General features: G+C 40.5%; 1 protein-coding gene across 6 annotated transcripts in view; it reads left to right on the forward strand.

Annotated features, from left to right (window-relative positions):
* Positions 1-26411, forward strand: part of Kdm4c (lysine demethylase 4C) — a 370239-nt gene extending 343828 nt beyond the window's left edge. For 4 of the 6 annotated variants that reach the window (XM_045149440.1, XM_045149432.1, XM_045149411.1 and 1 more), the window contains 3 exons: positions 8226-8345; positions 20210-20302; positions 25339-26411. In XM_045149440.1, coding sequence (XP_045005375.1) covers positions 8226-8345; positions 20210-20302; positions 25339-25515 — 390 coding nt within the window. In that variant the 3' untranslated portion in view covers positions 25516-26411. Of the gene's footprint in view, positions 1-8225; positions 8346-20209; positions 20303-25316 lie in introns of all 6 variants that reach the window. The other 2 variants (XM_045149424.1, XM_045149418.1) reach the window with 2 other exon arrangements.
* Positions 26412-26631: the final 220 nt, after the last annotated feature.

The raw sequence follows: 26631 nt of genomic DNA on the forward strand, positions 1-26631 counted from the left end.
GTGGCTAATGGCTAAATCCAGTCTTTAAAGTAAATAATCCTAACCAACCTTCTTGACTAGGATTATAATTTCTGTGTTTAATTTTCACAGCCATTTAGTATGTTATCTAAAACTTACTGGCAGCTCCAGACACTAGTGTCCCTGCGAATAATGCTATGGTGGGTTTTAAATGGCTTCACACATCCCTAGAGGCAGGGCAGCAAGGGACAAACAGCAGTCTATGTCAGGTGAAGGTAGATGGCCTCAGAGGGTGTAGACGACAACTGAAAATAATGGATTAGTCAGGGTTCTAATGCATATAATTTTTAAGCAAAGGTGGATATTTGCTCCAGTAACTTATCAAGAACTACAGTAATGTAATAAGAGAGACCTCCTCTTCACCACATTACATTCTTTAATTGCTCTAAATTCTGAAATGCATAAAAGGGATCATGCTTTTTGTGCTCAGCCTAAGAAGATGGAAGTTGGCTGCATTCTTAAAAGGAATACAGCCCCCAAGCTGTTGCTTTCCATAAACTCAGTCTCCTCTCTTGCATAACTTATATGTTTGAGACTTTAAAAAAAAAAAATCTGGTTTTCCTAAACGAAACCTTACACAGAAACTCATTGTGTGAGTAGCACTTCTACTGTGGTGAAGTGACCACAAGCTACGTACTGACCACTTCACCCCTTGTAGGACTGTTGAGGCCTCCATCTCATAGACCCATGGACTCAGTGTGACCAAGTGCATGTGGGTGTCACTAGCTTGAGCAGCTGGGCATCAGTGCCTCCTGATGTTTCACACATGGTTGGTATTAGTGATTGTGAGTTTGAGGGACAAACAACAACTTCCCTGTTGGAGAGCTTGGGGAAACTAGTCACAGACCTTTTCCCTTGCTTTTCTTTAGCCCATGTGCTCATTGTTTCATTCCTGTTTAGCTGCATTATGCTCCATACATTGAGAACATTTTTGGTAAAGGCCAACTGTGAGACAGCTCATGAACTGACACCAGTTTATAAAAAAACTACATATTACAGGAACCGTAAGCTGCCTTAAATCTATTTAGAAAGTACTGTGGGAGTAAAAAATTAAATACACAAACTAAATAAAGACAGATGCAAATAAAATATATCCTCTTTCTACTAAGTGAGGTGGCAAAGGGTGAAGAGGTAGCCATCCTGCTAAGAATAGTACCTGCTTGTGAAGAGAACATTATAGAACAGTTTGTCTTGTTGTGTAAATGACTGATTATTTTGCTTCTATTATAAATAAAAAAAAACAATTCTGAAAGCAAGTAGCCCGAGAAAGCAACAGAAATATGTCTCCTAGAGATTACCATGTAAGATTATAAATTTGACTTTTGTGGTTGGTAGAGCCATATTAAGTCAAGACTGAACTGTACTTGTTTGAGGACACATACTTCCAATGCCAAGTGATGATTTGCTGGGATTAAATGGTTATCGGACAAGTAATAAAAGATATCAAACTGTATTTCAGCTGTTTAACTTTTTGGGTTTTTTTGGTTTTGGTTTTGGTTTTGGTTTTTTGAGGTCTCACTCTAGTCCAGGCTGACCTGGCGTTTACTATGTGGTCTCAGTGTGGCCTTGAACTCACGGCAGTCCTCCTACCTCTGCCTCGTGAGTGCTGGGATTGAAGACGTGTACCACCACACCCAGGTCAGCCATTTAACTTTGGAAATCAATTTTAGAAAAGAATTCTTTGTCACTTGGTAAAGTTACATGTATTTAGTTTATTAATAAAATTGTAGCTTATGATAAATTGCTGATATACTTGTGTAGGTTAAAGTTCTATGGCTGTATGAGACCTAAATAACAGTGCAGAATTATTTGGTGTTACAGTTTAGAAATCAATTAAAAAAATAATGTCAAATTAAGGATCTAAGTTACAAAGGAATGTCTTAACTCAGCCACTTGGAGACTATTTAGGATAGGTAAGTACATGGGGAGTGTAGCACTTCCTCTGTTCCCTGCAATCTTGACATGACTCTCTTGAGATTCAAGAATAAATGACACTTCACATTTTGCCATAGGAAAGGTAGAACAAAACAAACAGACAAGAAAGTCAGGATTTGGAGATTAAAACTTTTACCTTTATAACACATATGGCAGTTCTTATACTATGGCTTATATCTGTGAGCAACATGTCTCCTGCAAATGAGCCTTGGAATCAGCCTCGGCTATGGCAAGTAATATAGGCAACTCCTCCCTGGAAGAACAAAGTAGAGTGCATGTTCTCTTGTGGGTTCCTGGGTTCTTGCTCCGGGGCCAGCCATGGAGACCAAGGTTGTGCAAGCCTGATGAGACAATCACTCACTCCCGGGAGTCAGTGCTGGTGAACAGTTTTTGGTTTATTGTCAGAGAAAATGGATTTATAAGCATCTGAGGGCAGGAAAAGGACCCTAAGGGGATTGGTGGATTTAAAGATTGCTAGTCTTTGGGGACATTTGTTCCAGCATATAGGCAATGGTGGTTCAGGTGATCTAGGGTTTCAGAGGGAGGAGCTGTGTGAAGGTGTTGGCTGATAAGCAGTTTCCTAGGCAACTGGCTAAAGGCCACAGAGTTATGGGCAAAGCACAAGTCTTATCTGAAAGCCCAGGTACCCCATGCTGGAGAGGGCATGGCCTTACTTTGATTGATAGTGGGTAGCGGGAGCGAAAGCAGACCCCAGAGAGCCCTGAGCAGCCCCAATGCCGCCACTGCTGCTGGCCTAGTTACCATCACATCTGGGAGGAGCCAAAGCTGCTGCAGCCGGCCCCGCACCAAGGGCAGCCAGGTAGCCAGCGCAGGGAGCGGCAGCCCAGGCAGCCTCACCTCAGCAGCACCTGCCGGCAGGGACAAAAAGGTCATCCATAGCAAGGAAGGTTTTGGGAACAGTAAAATGATTCAATGTAAGGAATGGATATGGTTTCATCAACAGGAATGACACTAAGGAAGATGTATTTGTACACCAGACTGCCATAAAGAAGAATAACCCCAGGAAGTACCTTCACAGTGTAGGAGATGGAGAGACTGTGGAGTTTGATGTTGTGGAAGGAGAAAAGGATGCAGAGGCAGCAAATGTTACAGGCCCTGGTGGAGGTCCAGGTCATGGCAGTAAACGTGCAGCAGACCGTAACCATTATAGACACTATCCATGGCATAGGGGTCCTTCACATAATTACCAGTAGAATTACCAGAATAGTGAGAGTGGGGAAAGAATGAAGGATAGGAGAGCACTCCTGAAGGACAGGCCCAACAATGCCCATCCTACCACAGGCGAAGGCTCCCACCTGACCACTTGAGGAGGCCCTAAGGGAATCAACCACAGTATTCCAACCCTCCTGTACAGGGAGAAGTGATGGAGGGTGCTGACAACCAGGGTGCAGGAGAGCAAGATAGACCAGTGAGACAGAATATGTATTGGGTTATAGACTATGATTCCACAGTATTCGTTTCAGGGGTCCTCCTCGCCAAAGACAGCCCAGAGAGGATGGCAATAAAGAGGACAAGGAAAATCAAGGAGATGACACCCAAGGTGTCACAACTTCAATTACCAGTGCAGATGCCAGAGAACCCTAAACCCCAAGATGGCAAAGAGAGAAGCAGCTGATCCACCACCTGAAAATTAATCCACTCCCGAGCCTGAGCAGGGTGGGTCTGAGTAACCCACTTACCATCTTTACCATCATCTGGTTTAGTCATCCAACAAGAAGAAATGAGTATGAAATTCCAGCAATAAGAAATGAACAAAAGATTGGAGCTGAAGACTTTTAAGTGCTTGCTTTTTGCCCATTGACCAGATAAACTAGAACTATCTGCCTTGACTATGCAGCATGGGGTTTTTATTATTTTTACCTAAAGATGTTTCTTTTTGGTAATGACAAACATGTTTTTTAATAAAGTCTGGTTTTTCTCAATATACCTTTAAAGGTTTTTAAATTGTTTCATATCTGGTCAAGTTGAAATTTTTAAGAACTTCATTTTTAATTTGTAATAAAAAGTTTACAACTTGATTTTTTCAAAAAAAAAAAAAAGTCCACAAACTACAAGCACCTGTTAATAAAGGTCTTAAATAAAAAGGAAAAAAAAGTGACCAGGCTCATTGCGACCCCCAAGAATGAGGGGAAGATCCTGGCTCACTTCCATCCCCAAGGATGGGGGGGAGCACCCTTGCCTGTCTGATCCCTAGATATGGCAGCAGTTCAGGCTGCTGCTACCCCTCCATAGCCTTCCTGTCAGACAGTTTAGGTTTGCTATAACCCGGGGCCCTGCCAATGTCCGACATTCTCTGTCTTCAGGATAGTTCTCAAAAGAAAGAAGAGGGCCTAAGCCAAGGGTCAACATGCTGTCTTAGCTTGCCCAACATTCATTATATCTTTTTTTTTTTTTTTTTTTTTGAGAGCGACAGACACAGAGAGAAAGACAGATAGAGGGAGAGAGAGAGAATGGGCGCGCCAGGGCTTCCAGCCTCTGCAAACGAACTCCAGACACGTGCGCCCCCTTGTGCATCTGGCTAACGTGGGACCTGGGGAACTGAGCCTCGAACCGGGGTCCTTAGGCTTCACAGGCAAGCGCTTAACCGCTAAGCCATCTCTCCAGCCCTCATTATATCATTTTTTAAAAATTTTTATTAGCATTTTCCATGATTATAAAAAAATCCCATCATTTTTATATTATGTTTTTATACTGTCGCTAAATCAAAAGAAATACCTGACACAACTGTGTTTGATAAGTTAGGTCCAAACAGCTTAATTAGTACTAAAGAAGCTAATTATTTCACAAGTTTAACTGTTTCCTCTGAAAGTATCCCATAGAATCTGGGTTTACTATGGGACTATATAGCACATCCTTTAGGAAACACAGTCTCCTTCAGCACCTAGCAATAAAAATAAGTCATTCTTTTTAAAAAACTTTTTATTAATTAGTTTTGTATTAAGCAAATACAGTCAGTTTGGTACCATTATTAGGCTCATCCATGACCTCCCCCCTTGGCACCTCCTTGTTGAGGTATATGGATCATACATTGTGGAGTTAGCCCACAGTTACAGGTAGGATAAATGTCTCTGCATATCATGACCCAACCTGTGGCTCTGACATTCTTTCCACCCCCTCTTCCACAAAATTTCCCTGAGCCATGTTGGGTTCATTTTTGGTCTGCTTCAGTGATGAGCTTTTGGGGGCCTCTGAGGCTCTGGCTCTCTGATTTGGTAGGAGTTGATTTTTCTCTGTGTTGATCTCCTTCCCCCTTGTGCTGGTACCCGGTTCACCAGGAAAACAGCACCCTTGCTAGTTTCGCCAATTTTTCGTAGTTTCAGCCAGGGCCCTTTAGAAGTATGATGGGGTGGCTCTCTCCTTAGCATCTACATCTATCTGAAAAAGAGAAGCAGATTCTCCAACGGAATAAGAATAAGTCAGCACTAGGACAATGAGATATCCCTTACTTTTTTTTTTTAACAGATAATTTAATAGGTGTAGGCCCTCTTGTAGCCCACGATTGATAGTAGCTTGATAATGGAGAGTGGGCTTATGTTTGGATATGGTTCTGACTTGTTTCCCAGCTCCAGCTATGGGTCCTGTACCACTGAAGGGATCAGTTAGCCAAATCAAGAGCAGTTGGTTCCCCACCATGGCTGTGTGCCATTATTGCACTTGTGTAGGCAGCACAACAGGATATTTGCTGCTAAGTAGGTTAGACCATGAGTTGCTTGGACAGATATTGGTCATTTTCCCCCAGTCACCCATGTAGCACCTTCTGGCCCTACATGAAGACACCTTATGTGGTCGACACAAAAAATGGAATGGCATTCTTAATCCTCTTGTTAAAGGCTATGGCGAACCAAAGAAGAACCAGTAACATGAGACTAGTGCTGCTCCTTCAAGTCGCAAGAAACTTTAACAAAAGGAAGATGATTTGCCTCCTCACCCCACAGCTACCCTGGGTTTCAGCTTGGAGTAATCCTCCAGAGCTGATGTGATGTTTTGTCCTGACAGACCAAACACATGCATATGTACTTACAAGTTATGCCTTCACTATTCATGTCATATAAAAGTTATGCCTTCACTATTCATATCATATAACTCTATGGAAGGAGGTGATAACCTTGGGAGAAAAATGGAACACATTTCTACAGTATTACCTTTCAATTCTGCATGTTCTAAACTCAAATATTGTGAAGGCTGAGGAAAACAAAAATTTATTTGTGCATTCTCTGAGTTCCCTGTAGCTCTGAAGTCTAAACCTGGGAAGCATAATATGTAGATAAAAGAGTGAAGAGCAAGACATTTCATAATAGTCCTAACTTGACAACAAAATGGCTGCTCCTCTATAGGCCAGACTTTCTATTAATAAAAAAAAAGATGGGTTTCTACTCGTAAACAACTATTTCCTGTGTGCCTTTCATTTAAACCATAGGACATGTCCAGGTTGCATTTATAACTTAATTGTTTGAGTGTCCATTTCAGCCAGATAGATCTCATTAGTAAAAATCTGGTATTAGCAAATCATGAATTGCTAAATGTACAAATACAAATAAAATCCTTTTTATTAAAATTTTATTTTCATACTCCATGTATTCAGATCTAAGAGTATAAACTGTTTGTGGAAGTGTTCTACTGGTTACCCACTTCTTCATCCCCCCAAAGCACCTTCAATCATGAAGTCTGGGGAGTTTGCTCTCAACTGTCTTATAAGATAGGAACTTGTACCAGAACTCCAGAAGTGAGAAGAGGACAGACTTGGGTTATGGGGCTATTAGGCTTGCTGTTGGAGTGAGAAGTTGGCCTGCTCACTTAATTGGAAGTTCCAACAGAAGCACTACTGTTTAGGAAGAAGCAAGGTTCTTACAGAGTATTGTTTTGTGGTGGTCAGCTGGCACAAAGCCCCCAACCAAAAGCTGCTAATGGAAGTAAAGGGTTTATTTTGGCTTACAGGCTCTAGAGGAGGCTCCATGATGGCAGGGCAAAACATGTCATGAGCAGAGGCTGGACATAACCTCCTAGGCAACATCAGGTAGACAACAGCAATAGAGGATGCCAGTCACTGGCAAGAGGATGTTGGCTATAACACCCATAAACCCACCTCCAATAATACACCACCAGCTGGAGGCCAAGCATTCAGAACACATAAGTTTATGGGGGACCCTTTAATCAAACCACCACACAAGGTGAACAAGACGGGCCTACCTGCTCTGCTTGGCATCTACACTTTCCTGTGCATTAGTCAGGGTTCTGTAGAGGAACAAAGCCAATAGTATGAATATACATCATAAAGAGCATTTTACATCAGCTTACACAGCACACTAGGTAGTCCTGCAGTGTACACTGCAAAGCTGAGAAAGTGGTGGCTGCTCAGTCTACCATGCTGGATGCCTTGGTAATCTCAGTCATGTGCAGAAGGCCTGAACATTTCTTGGAAGGCTGCTTGCCTTTAGCCCTCTTTGGAAGGCCAGAGAAGCTGAGTTCCATTGTCAGTAAAAGATGTACTCACTATCAAACAGCCTGGGCAGCCCAGAACAAGGGCCTTCTTCCTGGAACTTCTACATATATGCTGCCACTTGAAAGGGTGGCCACTCAGGGAAAGGTTTTCTTCCTCAATCATTCAGACTTGTCCAAGAGGAGGTCTCTTACTTGATTCCTGATCCAATCAAGTTGACACTTGGTAAGTTCTAGGAACCAAATTTGAGCCCATTTTTGAGGCCATTACCTAGTTGTTGTCCTCAGGGCTCACACTCACATTCAGTCTTACTACTGCAGAAGTCTTGACAATTTAAGGAAGCTCCTTGATGACTCAGTTTCTTTGTCAGTAAAATGGGGATAACTGATCATCTAATTCAGAGAGATTATAAGGATCAAATTAGATTTATGCTAAAGCACTTTAAGTGCAGGATACTCTAAAAATGTCAGGTATTATAAATCACTAGCTAGTCTCTTCCCCAGCAAAAGCAGTTTCTATGCAGATTTGAGCTTTCTCTGAACAATTCCTTGTCAAATAGCTAATGTAAGTGCTGCTGGTTTTCTTTTCCCCCTGCTTGGATTATGGTGATTCTTCTGCAACTTTACAATGTAGAGTGAATCTTTAAGTACTCCTTTGCCTCATATCTCTTCCCTTGTACACCCAAGTGAGATCATAATCCATAAAACGCAGAGGTAGTAACTCCTTCTAATTGCTAGCAGTTCACCATTTGTTAAGTTTTAAATGCAGTCACTTAGATACTTGCCTTGAAATCCTATCTCTGTTAATTCCACAGAGTAGAGACTGTGAGAAGCTTGGTCCTCCTGCCGAGGGAGAAGTCGTTCAAGTCAAGTGGCCTGATGGCAAGCTCTATGGGGCAAAGTACCTTGGATCAAACATTGCCTACATGTACCAGGTTTGTCTCTCTCTCTCCCTTTCCCTCCCTCCCTCCCTTGCTGAAATGGACACTAGATGCCAGGGGAAAACAGGGTAGGGAGTAGCCTGCAGATCAAAGAGCCACGTCAGTCTGTGGTGTTTTTTACTATAGGAGGGAGGCAAAAATTAAATTATTGAGATTGAAACTCTGATATTTGATGAATGAGTGGAAAGGAGTATAGTTCAGCCATTAGATGGTAAGCTGTTTTCCTGTGCTTCTATCATATGGTTATCTCAGTGGCAGTGCACTTACCTGTGCAAGGCCCTGGATATGATCCCCAAAAAGCAAAAGAACCCCTTAAAGAGAAGGTAACATTCACCAGTTCAATATCATTCAATATCTTATAGCTGGGTACAGTGGTACAGTAATGGCTGTTCACCAGCCCTGAGTCTATGCTTTGTACTATAGAGTCATAATCTCCTTGAAATCTCAGCTAAATGTGTAGCAAAACTACATTGGCATAGATGTGACCAGCTGATGTCCCAAGAAGCTTATTCAGGCTTAAAATTTAAGGAAAATGGGCTGGAGAGATGGCTTAGCGGTTAAGTGCTTGCCTGAGAAGCCTAAGGACCCCGGTTCGAGGCTCGGTTCCCCAGGTCCCATGTTAGCCAGATGCACAAGGGGGGCGCACATGTCTGGAGTTTGTTTGCAGAGGCTGAAAGCCCTGGCATGCCCATTCTCTCTCTCTCTCCATCTGTCTTTCTCTCTGTGTCTGTTGCTTCAAATAAATAAATAAATAACTTAAAAATTTAAAGAAAATTATTTAAGGAAAAGTATAGCTATCAAGAGGACATTCCATTTGCTGAGGAATGCTTCATAGGATAATGAGTATGTACTTAAAATGGAGTAGGCAATCCCACTGAGGTGGGTCCTCACTGGAATGGGGGAAGAAAGGAGGCAAATGATGGTACCAACACTTGATATGTCCATACAAAGTTTCTACTCAATTAAAAACAAAAATGGGCTGGGGAGATGGCCAGTGGATAAAGCAGTTGATGTGCAAGCCTGATTACCTGAATTCAGAACCCCAGTACCCATATAGAAAATTGGATGCTGTGCAAGATTTTGTAATCCCAGCCATGGCTACTGGCAAGAAGGGCAGAAACAGGAGAATCTGCGATATGCTCAGGGGTCAGGTGACCTGGTGAAACAGCTGTGATGAACAATGTAAAACCCTGCCTCAAAGGAGGTAGAAGGTATGCTAGAGATATTTTAGTGCTGAGCACTCCTCTGTCACTTCTTTTCAGCACTGTGTTGACTTTTGGGTCATCCCAGTGGTCACCAACCATCTGGAAAGAGAAGCTTCTGTAACCAAAAGTAAGAGCAGCATTAATATATGAATGTCAACATTAAGTGTAGTGCTCAGGGTCCATTGCAGAAGAGGTGGTGGAAAGAATGTAAGAGCCAAAGGAAGGGTACTACTCCTTACAATGCAACTGTCCAGAAAGAAATTGGCCTTGATACCCATGACCTTGTAGTGTCTCGCAGTAGCTTCACAAGATGCCCATAACAGGAGCAACAGATGATGACATAAAAATAAAAGAGATACTAATGGAGAGGGGAAGGGCATATGATGGAGAATGGAATTGTGAAGGGGAAAATAGGGGAGGGGAGGGAAACATCATGGCTTATTGTCTATATGTATAGAAGTTGTCAATAAAAAAAAATTGAATTAAAAAAAGGAGGTAGAAGGGGAGGGCCGACACTGGAATTTGTCCTCTGAATTCACCCCTGCCTGCACATGACTACATATATACACAACTAAAAATAGTACTACTGTTTCATTCATATAAAAAATCAGGGCAGATTAGGCACATAGAAAACAAACAACCTGGGTAGCACATGTATATTTATATTCCTCTATAGGACTCTAAAAAGGAACACTTAACATTAGAAACAAGGCATTGTAGTGTTTTCTATAATGTGTAGAAATCAACATTCCAGGCTAAAGGATATTATAAAACAGAATATTGAAGTAAAAAGAGAGAAGCTAGAAGGTTAAGGCCAGAAAAGGTACAAAACAGCTTGAGAGTGATAAGGACTTCCCATTTGAACAGAGAAAGTCTTCAAAGACTGATAAGGGGATAGGGCTTAGATGGAAAAGTGCTTATAAGACACTGCATGAGGAACTGGAGCACAGGTTAATTAAAGATGTACAGGTGCTGGAGAGGTGGCTTAGCAGTTAAGCGCTTGCCTGTGAAGCCTAAGGACCCTGGTTCAAGGCTTGATTGCCCAGCACCCATGTAAGCCAGATGCACATAGCGCATGCATCTGGAATTTCTTTGCAGTGGCTGGAGGCCCTGGCTTGCCCATATTCTCTCTCTCTCTGACTCTCTCTATATATATCTGTCGCTCTCAAATAAATAAAAATAAAATTTAAAAAAACTTTAAATGGGGGTGGGGAGGGAGGGAATTACCATGGGATATATTTTATAATCATGGAAAATGTTAATAAAAATTAAAAATAAAAAAAATAAATAAATATTCATTAACAGGAAAGAAATAAATACATAAATAGAATAAAAAAAAACTTTAAAAAATTTTTAAAAATTTAAGAAAAAGGTGTACAAAGAAGTTTGAAAACAGAACCTTACTTCATGGTCTAGAAAATCCAAAGAAAAGAGGAGAGGACATACACAGTGGGATAGGGTGAGCATTTCCCCCTTTATAGATGGTTCTGGTGATGGCTAAGTTTCTGGTTATTGATAGTAAGGTCAGTACTGGAGCTCCTTTCCATCAGACTGTACATAGGCAAACATCCCATGACAAGCTGATAATCTAGGAGAGTCCTATTACATCATTTAACATAAAATATCATCTTGATCAAAACTGAAGCTTTTCTACATGCAGAGAGTATCACATAATGAGGACATGTTAACATTCAGGCTAATTAGTAATCAATGTGTTAGCTTCTGGTGGATTATGATGGCCTAGCAACATAAAACTATAGGTATATTTATAGACTCAATGAAAAAGTTAAAAACTAGTATTAAAATGGTCTCTCAAGCACAAGTAATATAAAATTGCTCATTAAATCAAGGGGCCTTGGAGATCATTTTGTGTTTTCTGTCTATTCAGCTTCGCCATTGAATAAACAAAAACATTCTTTATTTTTTCTTTTATTATTATCAGTGTTATTAACATATTTCAAATGGATGTATCATTTGTTGATATCCTGTTTTCCCTTGTCCATTCCCCCATTCAGCTAGGGACCCTCCTCAGTGGGGTTGCAAGTATTCTCTATAGGGATGTGGGTTATGCATTGTGGGAGCAGTAGTCAGTTTTTTTTTTGTTTTTTTTTTTGTTTGTTTGTTTTGTTTTGTTTTTTGGTGGGGGAGAGGGAATACCTCTGGGCATGATGTCTCAACATATGGCTGTTAAAATCTTTCTGCCCCCTCCTCCACAAAATTCCCTGAGCTGTGGTGGGTAAGTTTTAAGTCTACTTCAGTGATGAGCTCTTAGGAGCCTCTGGATCTCTGTTTGGCTAAGTGTTCAGTATCCTCAGGGTCAGTCTCCATCATCCTGGGAGATTCAGAATGGAAACAGCACTCTTGCTTGTTCCCCCAAATCCTCTGTGGTTTCAGCTGTGGCTTGGCTAAAGTGCAGGATGTAGTTTATTCAGGTCTTGCTTCCTTCTGAAAATGAAAAACAGATTCTGCAATGAAGCATCAAGTCAGCATAGTTTAGATAAGAATTCATAACTTAGGGAAAATTTTGATGTACATAACCTCTCTTTTATCTAGAATAGTGAGAGCTTGACACTGAAGAGCATAATCTTTGTGTCCATAAGATTCTGATCTGGTTCCCCAATAACAGATACAAGTTCCTTTACAATGAGCAGGTCTCTCAGCCAATCAGAAAGTTATTGGTTACCCACCAAGGCTGTGTGCCACTTTTGCACTGGCATGTATATCCTGTCATGGTGTTTGCTTCACAATAGCTTAGACCTCTGGATGCTCATACCATTGTTGGCTACTTTCCCTCAGTAGCTCATATATTGCTTTCCAGCACTAGACGGACTAACTGTTCGGGGACTGGCTCTCTTCTGGATGCCAGCCAGGTTTCTCCATGCTCTGTGTTGGCAGCATATCTTGTCTTTAGCAACGTGGGCTTGCCTTTTGCATCAGGTGGATAATCAAGTGCTTTGACAGAAACCTGTCTTGTTTTAGGGGAACATTCTTAAAGATATTTAGAAACATAAATACCTGATACTCATTGCTAAATATATTAGGTGTATATGTTTTATACTTTGACAGTTGTCCTGCAAAATAGCCTATTGTTTCATTCTATAAATAAGGGGGAAAGGATCATCAAATTTTTCATTATTCTTTAGAAAAAGAACAAGGTTGTGGTTTGTTTATGAGAGCCAACAGCTGGTAAAGACAGAAGTAAGCAGTTATTCTTGGCTCGGTCCTAAGTAGTATCAACAACTACTCCCACTTGCAATAATTTTTACACCCCAGGATATTCCTGAGACCCTGACTCCATGAACTAACATGCCACACATTATTTTTGGTTTATTCTAGGTAGGGTCTCACTCCTGCCCAGGCTGACATAGAACTCACTTTATAGCTTCAGGCTGGACTTGAACTCACATTGATTCTCCTACCTCAGCCTCCCAAGTGCTGAGATTCAAGGCATGCACCACCATGTCTGGTGTATTGATTATTTCTTACAATGTTTTTTAAAAAAAATATTTTTGGCTGGAGAGATGACTTAGCAGTTAAGGTAATTGCCTGTGAAGCCTAAGGACTCAGGGTTGATTCCCCAGTACCCATGTAAGCCAGATACACAAGGTGGTGCATGTGTCTAGAGTTTGTTTGCAGTGGTTAGAGCCCCTGGAATGCTTGCTCTCTCTCGTGCTGTCTCTTTTGCACGCTCTCGCTTGTGCACTCCCTCCCTCTCTCTCTCTCTCTCTCTCTCTCTCTCTCTCTCTCTCTCTCTCACATACACACACACACACACACACACACACACACACACACACACACATATATAAATAAAATATTTAACATGTATATTTTATTACTATATTTTTATTATTGATATGTTTAATATGTTAAATATATATTTTAAATATATCTGGCTTTATGTGGGTATTGGGGAATAGAACCTAGGACATTAGGCTTTACAAGCAAATGCCTTAATCACTTAGCCATCTCTCCTGCCCTTTAAAAAAACCTTTTTAGGTTTCTTTTCTCCCTCTCTTTTTTATTAAGAACATACTTTGTATGGATACATGTGTTGGTACCATCTTCTCCCTCCTCCCTGTTCCCATTTCTCAGCGGGTCCTCCTCATTGGGGTTTTAGTTTTCATGAAAATATTTCCATAAATTTTATAGCAAGTTATTACCATTTCTTCATAAATTAATTTGAGAGTTTTATAGATAATCATTAAATATTAAATATTTTAAAACTATTCTCCAATTCAAGAACATGAAAAAAATCTCTCTATTGAAATAACTTTTTACATCATTAGTATATATTTTAAATTTGAGGATAGTCATTGTCAAATTCTCATTTACTCTTTTTTTAAAATTACAGACATAGTTAGTATGGATAGATCATGTGTTGGTGCCATCCTTTCCCTCATCCCTGCCCCCATTTCACAGGGGGCCCTCCTAAGTGGGATTGTTGGTATTTCCCATTTGGTTGTGGGTTATGGTTTGTGGGAGCAGCAGTCAGTTGTTTGGGGGAGACAATGCCTCTAGGCATTATATCCCAAACTATAGCTCTTATAATCTTTCTACCCCTTCTGCTGCAAAATTCCCTGAGCCTTGGTGGTTGTATTTTAAAACTACTTCAGTGATGAGCTCTCAGGAGCCTCTGGCTTTCTGCTTTGGTATGTGTTATGTATCTTCAGGGTCTGTCTCCTTCACCTTGGGTCTTATTGTCAGGCTCATCATGGAAGCAGCACTCTTCCTTGTCTCTCCACTTCCTTTGGTTTTGACTGAAATGCAAGGGGTGGTTTACCTCCTTGGGTCTTGACACCTTCTGAAAAATAAAAACACATTCCCTAAGGGAGAGTGAAGTCAGAATAGGTTAAATTGGATAAGTATTACTAATTTAGGGAGAGTTTGATGGATGCTGTCCCTCTTTTAGCCAGAGACTAGTGGTAGCCTGACATTGGAAAGCATAATTTTGTCTTCATAGGATTCAGACCTGATTCCCAGTTCCAGATATGGGTTCCTTTCCACTTAATGGATCTCTAGGCCAATCAGAAAGCCATTGGTTACAATCTTTGTGGCCCCTCTTCCACAATGTTGCCTGAGCCTTGGTGGCCATGTTGTAAGTCCACTTTCATGTTAAGTTCTCTGCAGCCTCTGAACTTCTGATTTGATAAGTTGAATGTAGTTAGGGTCTGTCACTATCTCCCTTGAGGTGGTTATCAGACTAGCAGTGAGAACAGCATTCATGGTGAAATAGCCACTTCTTTTGTAATGCCTCCTGGGCCCTAGCAGATGTAATAGAGGTGGCTTGATTTGTGCTAGGCATTCAGCTCTCTTTTCTTAGTTCTCCTGTGTTTTCCCCACCATATATAAAAAGAAGCATATTCTCCAACCAAGAGTGAAAGTATATGAATTAAAGTGGGTTAGCTTGGTCTTTGAAGAGACTTTTTGATGAGACTTCATAGCCAAAGACCAGTTGAATCTTCGTTCTAGAGTCTGTGACTTTCCCATTCCTAGGATTCTGATTTGGTTCTCAGTACCAGGTATGAATTCTTACTGAGCAGGTCTCATATCCAAACACAGCTCTTGATTACCTGCATAGGCTGTGTGCTACTTTTGTAGGGCTGTGTTCATCTTGCCTGGCTGGTTGATTTCATTCTTCATGGGATCCTCTGCTTGTTCACCCTGTTAGTGGCCATTATTCCCTAGCAGCTCACCCAGCACTGTCTAACTACGAGGGCTAGCCACCTGGGAGCTGGCATCCTTCTAAGTGATCAATGTCCTGTGTCCACAGCCTGTGGCATCTTCAGCAATAGAGTCTAACCATTTTAATTCTGGTGAGTAACCAAATGCTCTGACAATGGCCTGTAGTGTTTTTGAAAACATTGTGGGTCTCCCTGACCATCAGCTCACTATGCGGGGGGGGGGGGGGGTGACCCAGTTCTGGCACTGGGATTTACCAACCAGTGCCCATGGTTTTAGGGTTAAGCTTTCTCTACCGTGTACAGGGCCTGGGTGACGTGCCCCCAAACACAAACACACACTTATTAAGGGTTATATCTTTTAATTTGCTATCCAGAAGGAAGGTTCCTATGGCATTGATTTTTGCTGCAGTTTTGTGTATTCCCCCTACTATACCCTGTCTTCCCCTTATTCCCCAAGACCCTTCCATCCCATGTCAGGTATTCCCTCCTCTCCTCCCTCCCTATTTCAACTTTCTCCTAGCTTCATTCTAGTTTCATGTCAATATCCTTGATGCTTCCTACCACTTGTGATCAATTCAACCTGTCCCAAGTTAAGAGCTGTATATGAGAGAGAGAGAGAGAACATATGGCATTTGTCTGTCTGAGCCTGGCCACACATTCTTTTAATAAAGTTCTTGGGGCTAGAGAGGTGATTTATCGGTTAAGGCTCTTGACTACAAAGCCTAAGGACTCAAGTTTAATTCCCTAGTACCCAAGTGAGCCAGATGCACAAGGTGGCACATGCATATGGAGTTCATTTGCACTGGCTAGAGTCCTTAGTGTGCCCATTCTATATATCTGCCTCTTTCTCTCTTTGCCTCTCTAATAAATAAATTATTAAAAGAATCTATAAAAAAATAAAGTTCTCTTTTACTTTCTTAGATTTTTCAGATGAACTAGGACAATAGAGTTATATGTGGTTCTAGCCATGTTATAAATAGTATAAATTTATTGACATCTTGGCTTAACTAAATACTAAAGAAGACATTGTTCCAAACAAAACCAGGAAGTTACTCATTCTAGTCCTCAGCCTTCTAGTTAATCTATCATGTAATTTACCACTTATTTTTCTGATTTAATTGGGAAGAACTCCCACTGTTGTATCAGGACACCTATTTATATTCACTTTTGTTTGTTGTATGAAATTGTGGTCCCCATGATTTGGTGCATATTTACAGTAGTTATATCCTCTTGATGAATTAGTCCTTGTACTAATATGTGGCTGCCCTCTTTATGTGTTCTTAGTGGACTTCATTTGAAGTCTACTTTATCAGATTTAGGAATTGCTGCTCCAGCTTCTGGGCAGCTTGATTTCTAACCTTTGACTCACAGTTTTTGGATGTCTTCCCTATTTGTGTGAGTTTCTTGGAGATGATAGTGGGATCATGTTTTATAATCCAGTCAGTTTATCTGCATCTTTTATTTGGTGAGCTATGACCACTCACTTGCCACGAAGGTGATTATTGAAAATTGTTTTCTATTTCCCATAATTTTGTTGTTCTGGGTGGCTGGTTTTTCAGTAGTTCTTTTCTTCCTCCACTCTTGATAGAATTGGGTATTTGTTAGTGTTGGACATGATTGATTCCTTCCTGGTTCTCTTCTATTCATATGTTCCTCTCCTGAAATGTATTCTTTCCTGTGCTGTCATGGGTGAAATGGTCTTGTGTCCTCTATGTATAAAGTTCTTTTAAAAATTTTCTGTGCTGCTGGCTTAGTTGTGATTAGTTAGTTACCTAATGGGCTTATCTTGAATTATCCTTATTCTTATGTGTCTATAAATTTTCATACATAGCTGTGCTGGGTATAGGCAATCATGGTGACGGTTGTCCAATTTTGGGACACATCCCTGAAATTATAGACTAACCGTTGGAATTCTTTTGTCCAAGAGTAGGCAAACTGCTTATAGGACCAGAGCCTGAGAAATAAAGAAGCTGAAGGGCAGTGTAATCCATTAATAAACTTGCTCCATCTGCTACCCCAGCCTTTCTGACCTCACTGTGGCTGTGGCTTCCTTTTTTCATAGAAGTACTCATTACCATTGTTATTGAACAGCCAAAACCAGTAATAAGTGAACAGGTACTATAAGGGATTTAGCATCTCCCTCTAATAATCTCAGAAAAGTTATTCGTAAAGCTTATAAGAAATAATTCCTACAGTTTCTTTTCCTATAGTTCATTCCCATATTTCATTCTTATAATTCATTCCACAGACAATTGTTTATACTTTATAGGCTTGAATATATCATCCCATGCTTTCCTTGCTTGGTGGCTGACAACAAATCACAACATACCAATTGAATAATTAAAGTATAAAAGTATATAAAATAAAATTCAACATTGAAAATATAAACACAAGGGAGGAATTAAATTAAATAGACATTACTTTCCTAGTTATGATTCTTCCTGTTGGGGGAGGACCACACCCTGTGTTTACCTTAGTTCTGTCTGGACACTGCATCAACTTCTGTCACAAACTTCCTATGATCCATGTAGCTGCTCTCTGCTATAGTCGGGTGTTGGATTTCCCTTAGCACACTTCTGCTGTCTCCACATTCTGCCATGTTCTTCCCTGAGTCTCATTGCATCCCATACTCCAGGGGGCCAGGATTATGGGAATGATAAGCATTGCAGATTTCTTAACTCTAGCCTCATACTCCTTCTCTGTGGCTGTTTTCCTTAGATACTGTCCTCTGCCATGGATTCAGACAGGCTGAGTTCAGCCTCTCTGAAGCTCTGCCTACATTCTGTGTAATCCCAGGTCTGTTGGTTTGTTCCTCTAGGTATTACCAGGGAAAGTGGATTGTGCTTGTTGGAAATCTCTTAATTTCAGGTCCCATACCTCTTTTCTCTAGCATATGTCTGGTTTGTTGTGGTCCACATACCTCTGTCACCACTGAATTGGCTTCTGGGGTTTCAAGCAGCTAAACTAGCTTTCTGCGACTCTTGCCTCTACCTCCAGAGAGGTTCACAATCAGATGGAGAGAGATCATAATGGACAGGGAAGGAGAAAAAATCAGGCAGTGCAATATGTGTGACATAAAATCAGAATGGCAGGACTATTTCAAAGAGGAAAGGGACCAAAAAAATGTAAAGAAATAAGAACAGAAAGCTAAAGGAGTTAAAGCACAAAAAGAACATGAGAAGTTGTTTTATCTTAAATTATTATAAGGAACAAATAGCTACAAAGTGAGGCAGCTCTCCAAGAGACAGGGTGCTAAGAAGTTCAGCCTGTCTTAATGTTGGATTTGTTACTGTCTCTTGTTGTAAAAAACCATTTGATCAGCTGGCACATTCTTTTTTGGTTTTGGGGGATATAGATGTTCATAGCTCATATTTCATGTCTCTCCTGTTCAAGAATATTTGCTGCTTTAAAACCTGTTTTGGTTTAGTTTGATAAGGGAATGAGCTCTTTCTTTCCGTCGGCCTTGGCTAGTTCTGCATTTGCCCTGCCAAAATTATTTTCTCTTCATGCATAGTTTATTTGATCTCAAAAATGTCCAACATTTGTTTGGCTTTATATTTTTACTTTCTCTACTTTTCTACTAATTTCTTTTTACAATCTCATAAGTATATGCCTTAATCATATGCATCCCCATTACCTTCTCTTATTCCTATCCCCCTGAACACAGAGCCCCTTCCTCTTCCTCCTTTACTTTCATGTTTACTTCTTTCTTTTTAGTGACCCAATGAGTTTAATTAGGGTTGCTTACAAAAGTTTGAATTAAGTGATTATTTACTGGAACATGGGCAACTTCATCAGTGGCTACACCACTGAAAAAAGTGTCTCCCCCTCTCCCAGCAACCATGAATTGCCTGTAACTCCTCAAGGAAATGGGGCCTCATCATACCCTTCCCCATTGCTGATGGAATGTTGATGCAGGTAATCACAATTACTGTATGTGGATCATTGCAATGTCCTTGTCGTGTCTGGAAAACATCATTCCATAACACTCCTTCCATACCTCAGGTAATCACAGTCACTGTATGTGGATCATTGCAATGTCCTTGTGATGTCTGGAAAGCATCATTACATAACACTCCTTCCCTATTACTGGCTCTTAGGCACATAAATTCTTTCTGCCCCCTTTTCTACTAAGCTCTCTGAGCCTTGAAGGAAGTGGTAGAGATGATCCACATAGGAATAAGAACTCAACAGTCATTTATTCTGAACCTTTTGACCTGGTAAGAATTTCTAGAAACCACCACCCACTGCAAAAAGAAGTTTCTCTGACCAGAGTTGAGTATCATTAATCTATGAGCATAACCATAAATCCATTTAGCAAAACTACAATAGTAGCTTCTCCACTGGTTCAGTGACCTTCTAAGCAATGGATTGTTGGCAAAATGAGGCATGAATGTCACTCTTGTGGAGTGCACCTCCAATCCAATCAGTGTTTGCTTATTCCTTTCACACTGTTGAGTACATTCCACAGCTGAATAAGACTACTGATGACCTTTATTCCCTAGCATCCTGAATAGCACATTGCAGCCTTATGGAAGCTGGCCAGTTTGGAGGAAACTTCTCTCAGTTCTAGCTTTGTTTCTTTTTGTCTTGCAACAAAAGCATGTAGTATCTTCAGCAATAGAGACTTGCCATGTAGTTCTTGTTGGCAACCAAGAGCAGTAGCATTGTTGGTTTTAGAGCATCAAGGATGTTCCTGGCCAATAACTCATAAGAAGACATCCCACCCCTGGCACTAGAATTTTCATTTAATAACCAGTAACTTCTGAGAGCAGAGTATTGACCTTCTACACAGGGTTGCTCAGTATAAACTTGGGGAATTTTTTTAAAATCATTTTTAATTAACCTACAAAGTAACAGGTTTCCATATGGTTTTGTCATGTATTCTTAGTTTTGGTTGACCTTCCCCCTCGCTCCTGTCCCCTATCTTTGGTTTTAATATGTAGCATGATGTCTTATGTTTCATTAGGTTGAATTTGAAGATGGATCCCAGATAGCAATGAAGAGAGAAGACATCTATACCTTAGATGAAGAGTTACCTAAGAGAGTGAAGGCTCGTTTTGTAAGTGCTAACAGTTGCCACATGGGAATGCCTGGGTGAAATCCTTCATCTTTCCCTTGTTAAGACCAGTTGAATGCAAGCCTCAAATTCAGCCAAAAACAGGGCAACCAGTGCACATGGCTTACTTTTCTTCTAATGAGATGAGATTACCTTTCTTTAACTTTGTCCTTTGTAGAAAAACATACATGAGAACATATAAAGCTACTATGAAGGTATTCATTGTCATGTTAGAAGAAGCTACATTTAAAGGAATTATTCAATAGTAGATTAAAAGGGAGTCAATGTCAATAAATTGTCTCCAGAAACCTTATCATTAATTAAGTTCTATATCAGAAAATCACTGTTTGTTCTAGCTCATAACTAAACTAAGCTATCATAATGAAATTGATAAACAAAGCCAGAATGCCAACTGTGGGAATACTAAAAAAGTGTTTTATAAAGACAAGATAGGGCTGGAGAGATGGCTTAGTGGTTAAGCGCTTGCCTGTGAAGCCTAAGGACCCCGGTTCAAGGCTCGGTTCCCCAGGTCCCACATTAGCCAGATGCACGAGGGGGTGCACGCGTCTGGAGTTCGTTTGCAGAGGCTGGAAGCCCTGGCGCGCCCATTCTCTCTCTCTCCCTCTATCTGTCTTTCTCTCTGTGTCTGTCACTCTCAAATAAATAAATTAAAAATTTTTAAAAAAGACAAGATAATATTAGTTTCAAACCCAGAATGCATCATTAAAAGGATAAATTTAAGCTAAAGTTATTAAAATTACAATTCATAATAATTTAGGTTACATATTATTTAATCATAAAATGTTTAGCAAACCCTGAAATGAAATCACATTTTTTTCACGCATACTTCTTTTTATTTATTTATTTATTTAGGTTTTTTTTTTTTTTTTTTTTTTTTGGTTTTTCAAGGTAGGGTCTCACTGTAGCCCAGGCTGACCTGGAATTCACTATGTAGTCTCAGGGTGGCCTCGAACTCACGGCATTCCAACCACCCCTGCCTCCCGAGTGCTAGGATTAAAGGCGTGAGCCACCACGCCTGGCTTTCATGCATACTTCTTATATGTCTTCCTGCTGTGATAAAAGTTAGAGTGGATTAGTTATTTTGGAAAACCAAGAGTTTCTCTGAATATTGAGTTCAATATTCCACTTCTCCTGTCAGGTGAGATCCTGATATCAGGCAGGGAACATATAGCTCATGTAAACTAACAGTTCCTCTCAGCTGTACCTCAAGAGGAAGGACTTTCAGAGTGAAGTGGTCAAGACAAAGGGAGACAGCAATAGCAGTCCTGCTACTCACCTAACAGGAGATATGGCACTGAGGAGACCTGCATACCTATGGAGTGATAAACACCTGATAATAAGTTTGAAGAAAGAGAAAATTCATTGTACTTATTGGATATACAAAATCCCCCAAAACCTGCATAACTTGTCAGTGTTTTAAGATCTTGAAGTCTTTTGAGAAGACTTTTAAAAAGATTGTGGAGGGGATTGCCTCTCATTTTATATTCCCATCTTCTCTTGCTTTTCCTCTGTCCTTAAAAAAAAAAAAAAAAAAAAACTTTACTGTCACTTTACTTGAATTTTTGGTTTTCAGATCCATGTGTAGCTGAGTATTCTGCCGGGTGAATTTTATAGATTTCACAGTATTTCTTAATCACTTTGTTAAAAAGCTCACTTTTTATTCTGATCACAACCTCTTTGTTACATTGTAGACTTGATCTTGATACTAAAATGCCTTCTCAGATGCTTTCATCTGAACACAGCTCCTGAAATTTTTGTTTTGGTTTTTGTTTGTTGAGTTGGGGGGGGGGGGAGGGTCGTGTTTGGTACCTGGGGATTGGGACTTAAACTGAGCTATCTATCCTCAGCTCAGATCACGGGTTTTCTAAAGCACATCTCCCCTGAGCAAACATACCATCATTTAGCTTTTCTCCCTGTTTTTCAATTCTTGGAGAGCACCTTTAAAAAAAAAAAAAAAAACCAGGGACTTTCTTAGCCCTGTTTGAACTCTTAAATTACAGTGGAGATCCTCTTGACTTCATCTCCCAGATACTAAAATTAATTTCATGTCTAGCCTTTTTGGAAATGCATTTATTATTTTTAACTGACTTACGTGTGTATGTGTCTGCATTCACATGAGCATTCATACATGTGCCATGATGCAAGTGTCGAGGTCAGATGACAACTCCCCCTTCTTTGAGACAGGGTCTCTTGCTCCTGCAAGATGCCAGACTACAAAATAATGTCAGACTAGCTGGCCTGCAGATTCTCCTGGCTCCATAAGATGGCATGTTTTTTAAGCAAGCACCTTTAACAACTAGCCCTCTCTGCCCCATGTGGGAGGGGTCAGGGTTGTACTGTAACCAAGCTGACCTGGAATTTACTGTAGCCCAGGCTGGCCTTACACTCACAGTGACCCTTCTACCTCGGTCTCCACAGTGCTGGTGTCAATTGTGTTCACACCACTCCAGCTGAGAATACTTTTCAGTTTAAAAAGCAGTGCAATCCCATACGTATACTGAATGCAGCCTGCTATACCACTCAGCTGTGCCTAGTAGGAAATATCTTCAGGTACAAAGACCTGGTCCCTGTTCCAGTTTGCCACCTGTGTTGTGGCAGGGTCAAAAACTGATGTACCAACCCTTCAGTTGCTAACCTCTTTCCTTCAAGTGAGCATGTAGCTCTTTCACCCTTAGGTTGTCTGCCCAGGACTGAAATATTTTTCTGGTTGAGGAAATAAATCTAATTGAATATTCATTCATAAAAGCTATTTTATGGTTAGAGAATTTTTTTATTTTGTGGAGGTAGGTAAGTAACCCTCATTGGTGGGCCTTCATGTTTTATTGATTTTGCCTTCCCCAGATTCATGTTTTCTGGGGTGGAAATATTCCAAAATAGTCATCAAGAAAAACAAAAGCAACAACAACCAAAAAAAAAAAAAAAAACTTCAGCAGATCATGCCATGATTGTTCTGGGTTCTCCACTCACTTCAAAAACAGCCCCATTACCATTTATTGTCTCACAGAGTAACCATGGCAACAGTACATAATTAACTAAGAGCTCCTGGCAAATTGACTTTATTATTGTGTTTAAGAGGTTGATTTTTGCTGTTTCCACATAGTAACAATGCTTTCATAGATGTCTTATTTTCTTCTTTAATAATTTGAACACTTATAAAAGTGAAAGATTTCTCAGAGAAAGTGCTTCACTCAGACTGACTGTTTTCTCCTTGTGACAGAGGGTACCAACCAAACTAGGCACAGCCTTGGTTTCTTTCCCAAATGAAACTGGGCAGTGTTGAAAGAATCCATGAGGTAGCCTAGTACCTGCATAACTGACTCAATAGCTGATAGGAACCACACATATTAGTCTACTTGAAACATTTCTAGTTTTTAAACTTCTTTCTGTCTGTTCCCTCATTTTCCTCTTCTTCGTGGTATTGTACAAGTCCTAAAAGTCAGACTCTACTTTGTCACCAACCAGGAGAAATGCAGTCAGGTTTTCAATGTGTAGAAATCACCTGACCAAGAGCAGCTTGTGGGGAAAAATGTTTATTTTGGCTTAGAGATTTTAGGGGACTCTCCACGATGGCAGGGAAAATGATGGCATGAGCAGAAGATGGACATCACCCCCTTGCCAACATAAGGTGGACAACAGCAACAGGAGTGTGTGCTGTACACTGGCATGGGAAAACTGCCTGTAACACCCATAAGTGTGCCCCAACAATATACTGCCTCCAGGAGTCATTAATTCCCAAATCTCCATTAGCAAGGGACACCTGACTCAAACCACCACAGTGAGGTGTAGTGTATCAGAAAATAGTTTTAAAAGGCCTATGTCCTTCACTTAGCACTTAGTAATTAGGGGCATACAAAATTTGGAAACCCCTGATGGAAGAACCTTTGCCACCCCTTACCTATGCCAAAATACTCACTCATGTGTAGGGCTTCCAAAAACCTCAGGCTTGCTTATGGCAGAGAATCTTCCATGGAAGGAAACAGCATATCCCAGACATAAACCTAAGGCTCTCAGCCAATGAAGTGAGGCCAGAAATAAAAATAAACTAGTGTGTCCAGAGAAATAGGTAGGGACTTTGCAGGTTGTGTGAGTCTGGCCTTGGGAGTGTGCAGGTCATCTTGAAAGCTATTGGAAGATGGAAAGATGATAAAAAATTAGAATTAGAATGTCTAGAGAACTTTTTTTCTAGTGGTTCTCTGGGAGAGGCGTAATGGGATGACAACATTTATTGTAATAGTTTGGAAAACAAAGTGTGAGGACCTTCCCCAAAAGGTCAAGAGGGCTTCAAAATACATGGAGGAGGCTCCCTGACAGGGTAGGCAAAAGTGCAAGTCTATAGTCACATTGGGTTTCTAACAGCTGTGACTAGGCAGATGAGCATGGTAATAGTATTTATGAAAGGTAAAAAAGATACTGCTGGAAGAAGAGTCTTTGAGTTCCAGTTAGCACAGGTTACTCTGGAATGTCTCCAAAACAGGCACTCAGAGATGCCTATTCAAAAATGCTGATGGTCACAGAGATATGGATGCAAGATATTTGAGCTGGAACGCAGAATGTGAGCATTCTTGGAGTGGGCCCAGACATCGAAGCCACAAGTGTGATCCTACAGGTACCAGGATTGAGCAGATAGTTAAGACAGTGGAGTATCCAGACATCAAAAATGATCTAACTAGATGGAAGGGGTTATCTGATAAAGGATCATAGGGAATAGAAAGCAGGATTAGAAACAAGAAAAGTTACAGGGAAGTGGTGGGGACAGAGGCCCAAAATGAACCAGAAATGGCATTGACAAATTTGCCAAAAATCAGGTTGGTCACAGACCATGGGGAGATGGAAAATGAGAGGGCCTGAAAATGAAGACTTTTAACTTTGCTTTTGTTTAGGGAAGGTATGTGAGGATGGAAAAAGTATGGATACAAGGGTAGAGACTGACAAGGGAGAATCCAAAGCCATGGGTGTACTAGTAGCCTGTACTACTTGATTCTGTGTCCTTCTGCAGAGTAATGCTGGCTGCTTCTTAGTCCACAGCCTCTGACATGCGCTTTGAAGACACTTTTTATGGAGCAGACATAATTCAAGGAGAGAGGAAGAGACAACGGGTGCTAAGCTCCAGGTTCAAGAATGAGTATGTGGATGACCCTGTGTATCGCACTTTTCTGAAGAGTTCTTTCCAGAACAGATGTCAGAAGAGACAATAGTCTACATACAACTCTGCAAACAGCAGAGCAGCTCAGGCCAGAGGAGGAAGAGAAAGGGGCTGCCTTGGGGCTATGCTTTGTGTTTCACTGGGGTGGGTGGCTGGTTACATCTGGAAGTGGTAAAACTTGAGCTCCCAGAGCTCTGTCACTAAACAGGATACACATATTAATGGGCTTCTGTAATCTGAAGTCATTCATTAGTCTTACTATTTTTGTTTTTAGCAGTTGTTTTCCATGATCCCAAGTGATTTTTCTAAGTGAAAAGAAATGACAGTGAATTACACACAAAAAAAGGCCACTGCCAGAGAAGAGGCAGGTCCCTATCTGTACCTCAGGACCCTTCTCAGGAAGTATGAAGGCTTCTCTCTCAGCTCCAGCAGGTGGGAGCTTCATCATCAAAGTGGGAGGGTGATAATTTATATATTTTCCACAGTCAGGGAAGGACTCTTACTTGTCTAAATGACAGTTTTTATAAAACATTTTTAAAAACAAAAATGGCATGTATGGTAATGAGATTTAGCCATGTGCTGTCTATATTCCCTTGTACAGAACTTTTACATTTTTTTTATATTCCTAATTTGATTGTGTCTGATGAGAACTGAGTTGGCCTTGGTGAGATGAAATTTTTGACTCTTGAGAAGAAATTCTTACAAAGTCTAAGAATTTTATATATTTAAAGAGAGAGATCTAGGGCTGTTATTTTTTAATACTTTTCATAATATCTATTGAGTAAATATTTATAAAATATGTTTCTTTCATTATGTGTTTGGAAAATTAGAGTTTAAATAAATATGCTTTAATGCATAGTTTTGAACTAATGTAACATGATTTTTCTTTTTTAAAACAGCCTGAAAATGTACTAGTGTTTAAAAATAAAGATTTCCATTTTCTCCTAACCTGTTTCTGACTTTATTATTTGCATCTGTAAACTCAGCATTTGGATAGCTGAGGCAGAATTGTGTGAGGCCAGTTTGAGTTACATAAGAAGACTGTCTCAGAAAGAGAAGAAGGGAGAGAAAGCTGGGTACTCGTGCCTATAACTATAGCTAGCTAGCACCCAGAAAACTAAGGTAGAAATGTGTAAGTTGAAGGCCAGTGTAGGTTATATAGGTCCGG

This window comes from Jaculus jaculus, chromosome 1, assembly GCF_020740685.1.
Source record: "Jaculus jaculus isolate mJacJac1 chromosome 1, mJacJac1.mat.Y.cur, whole genome shotgun sequence".
Lineage (NCBI taxonomy): Eukaryota > Metazoa > Chordata > Mammalia > Rodentia > Dipodidae > Jaculus > Jaculus jaculus.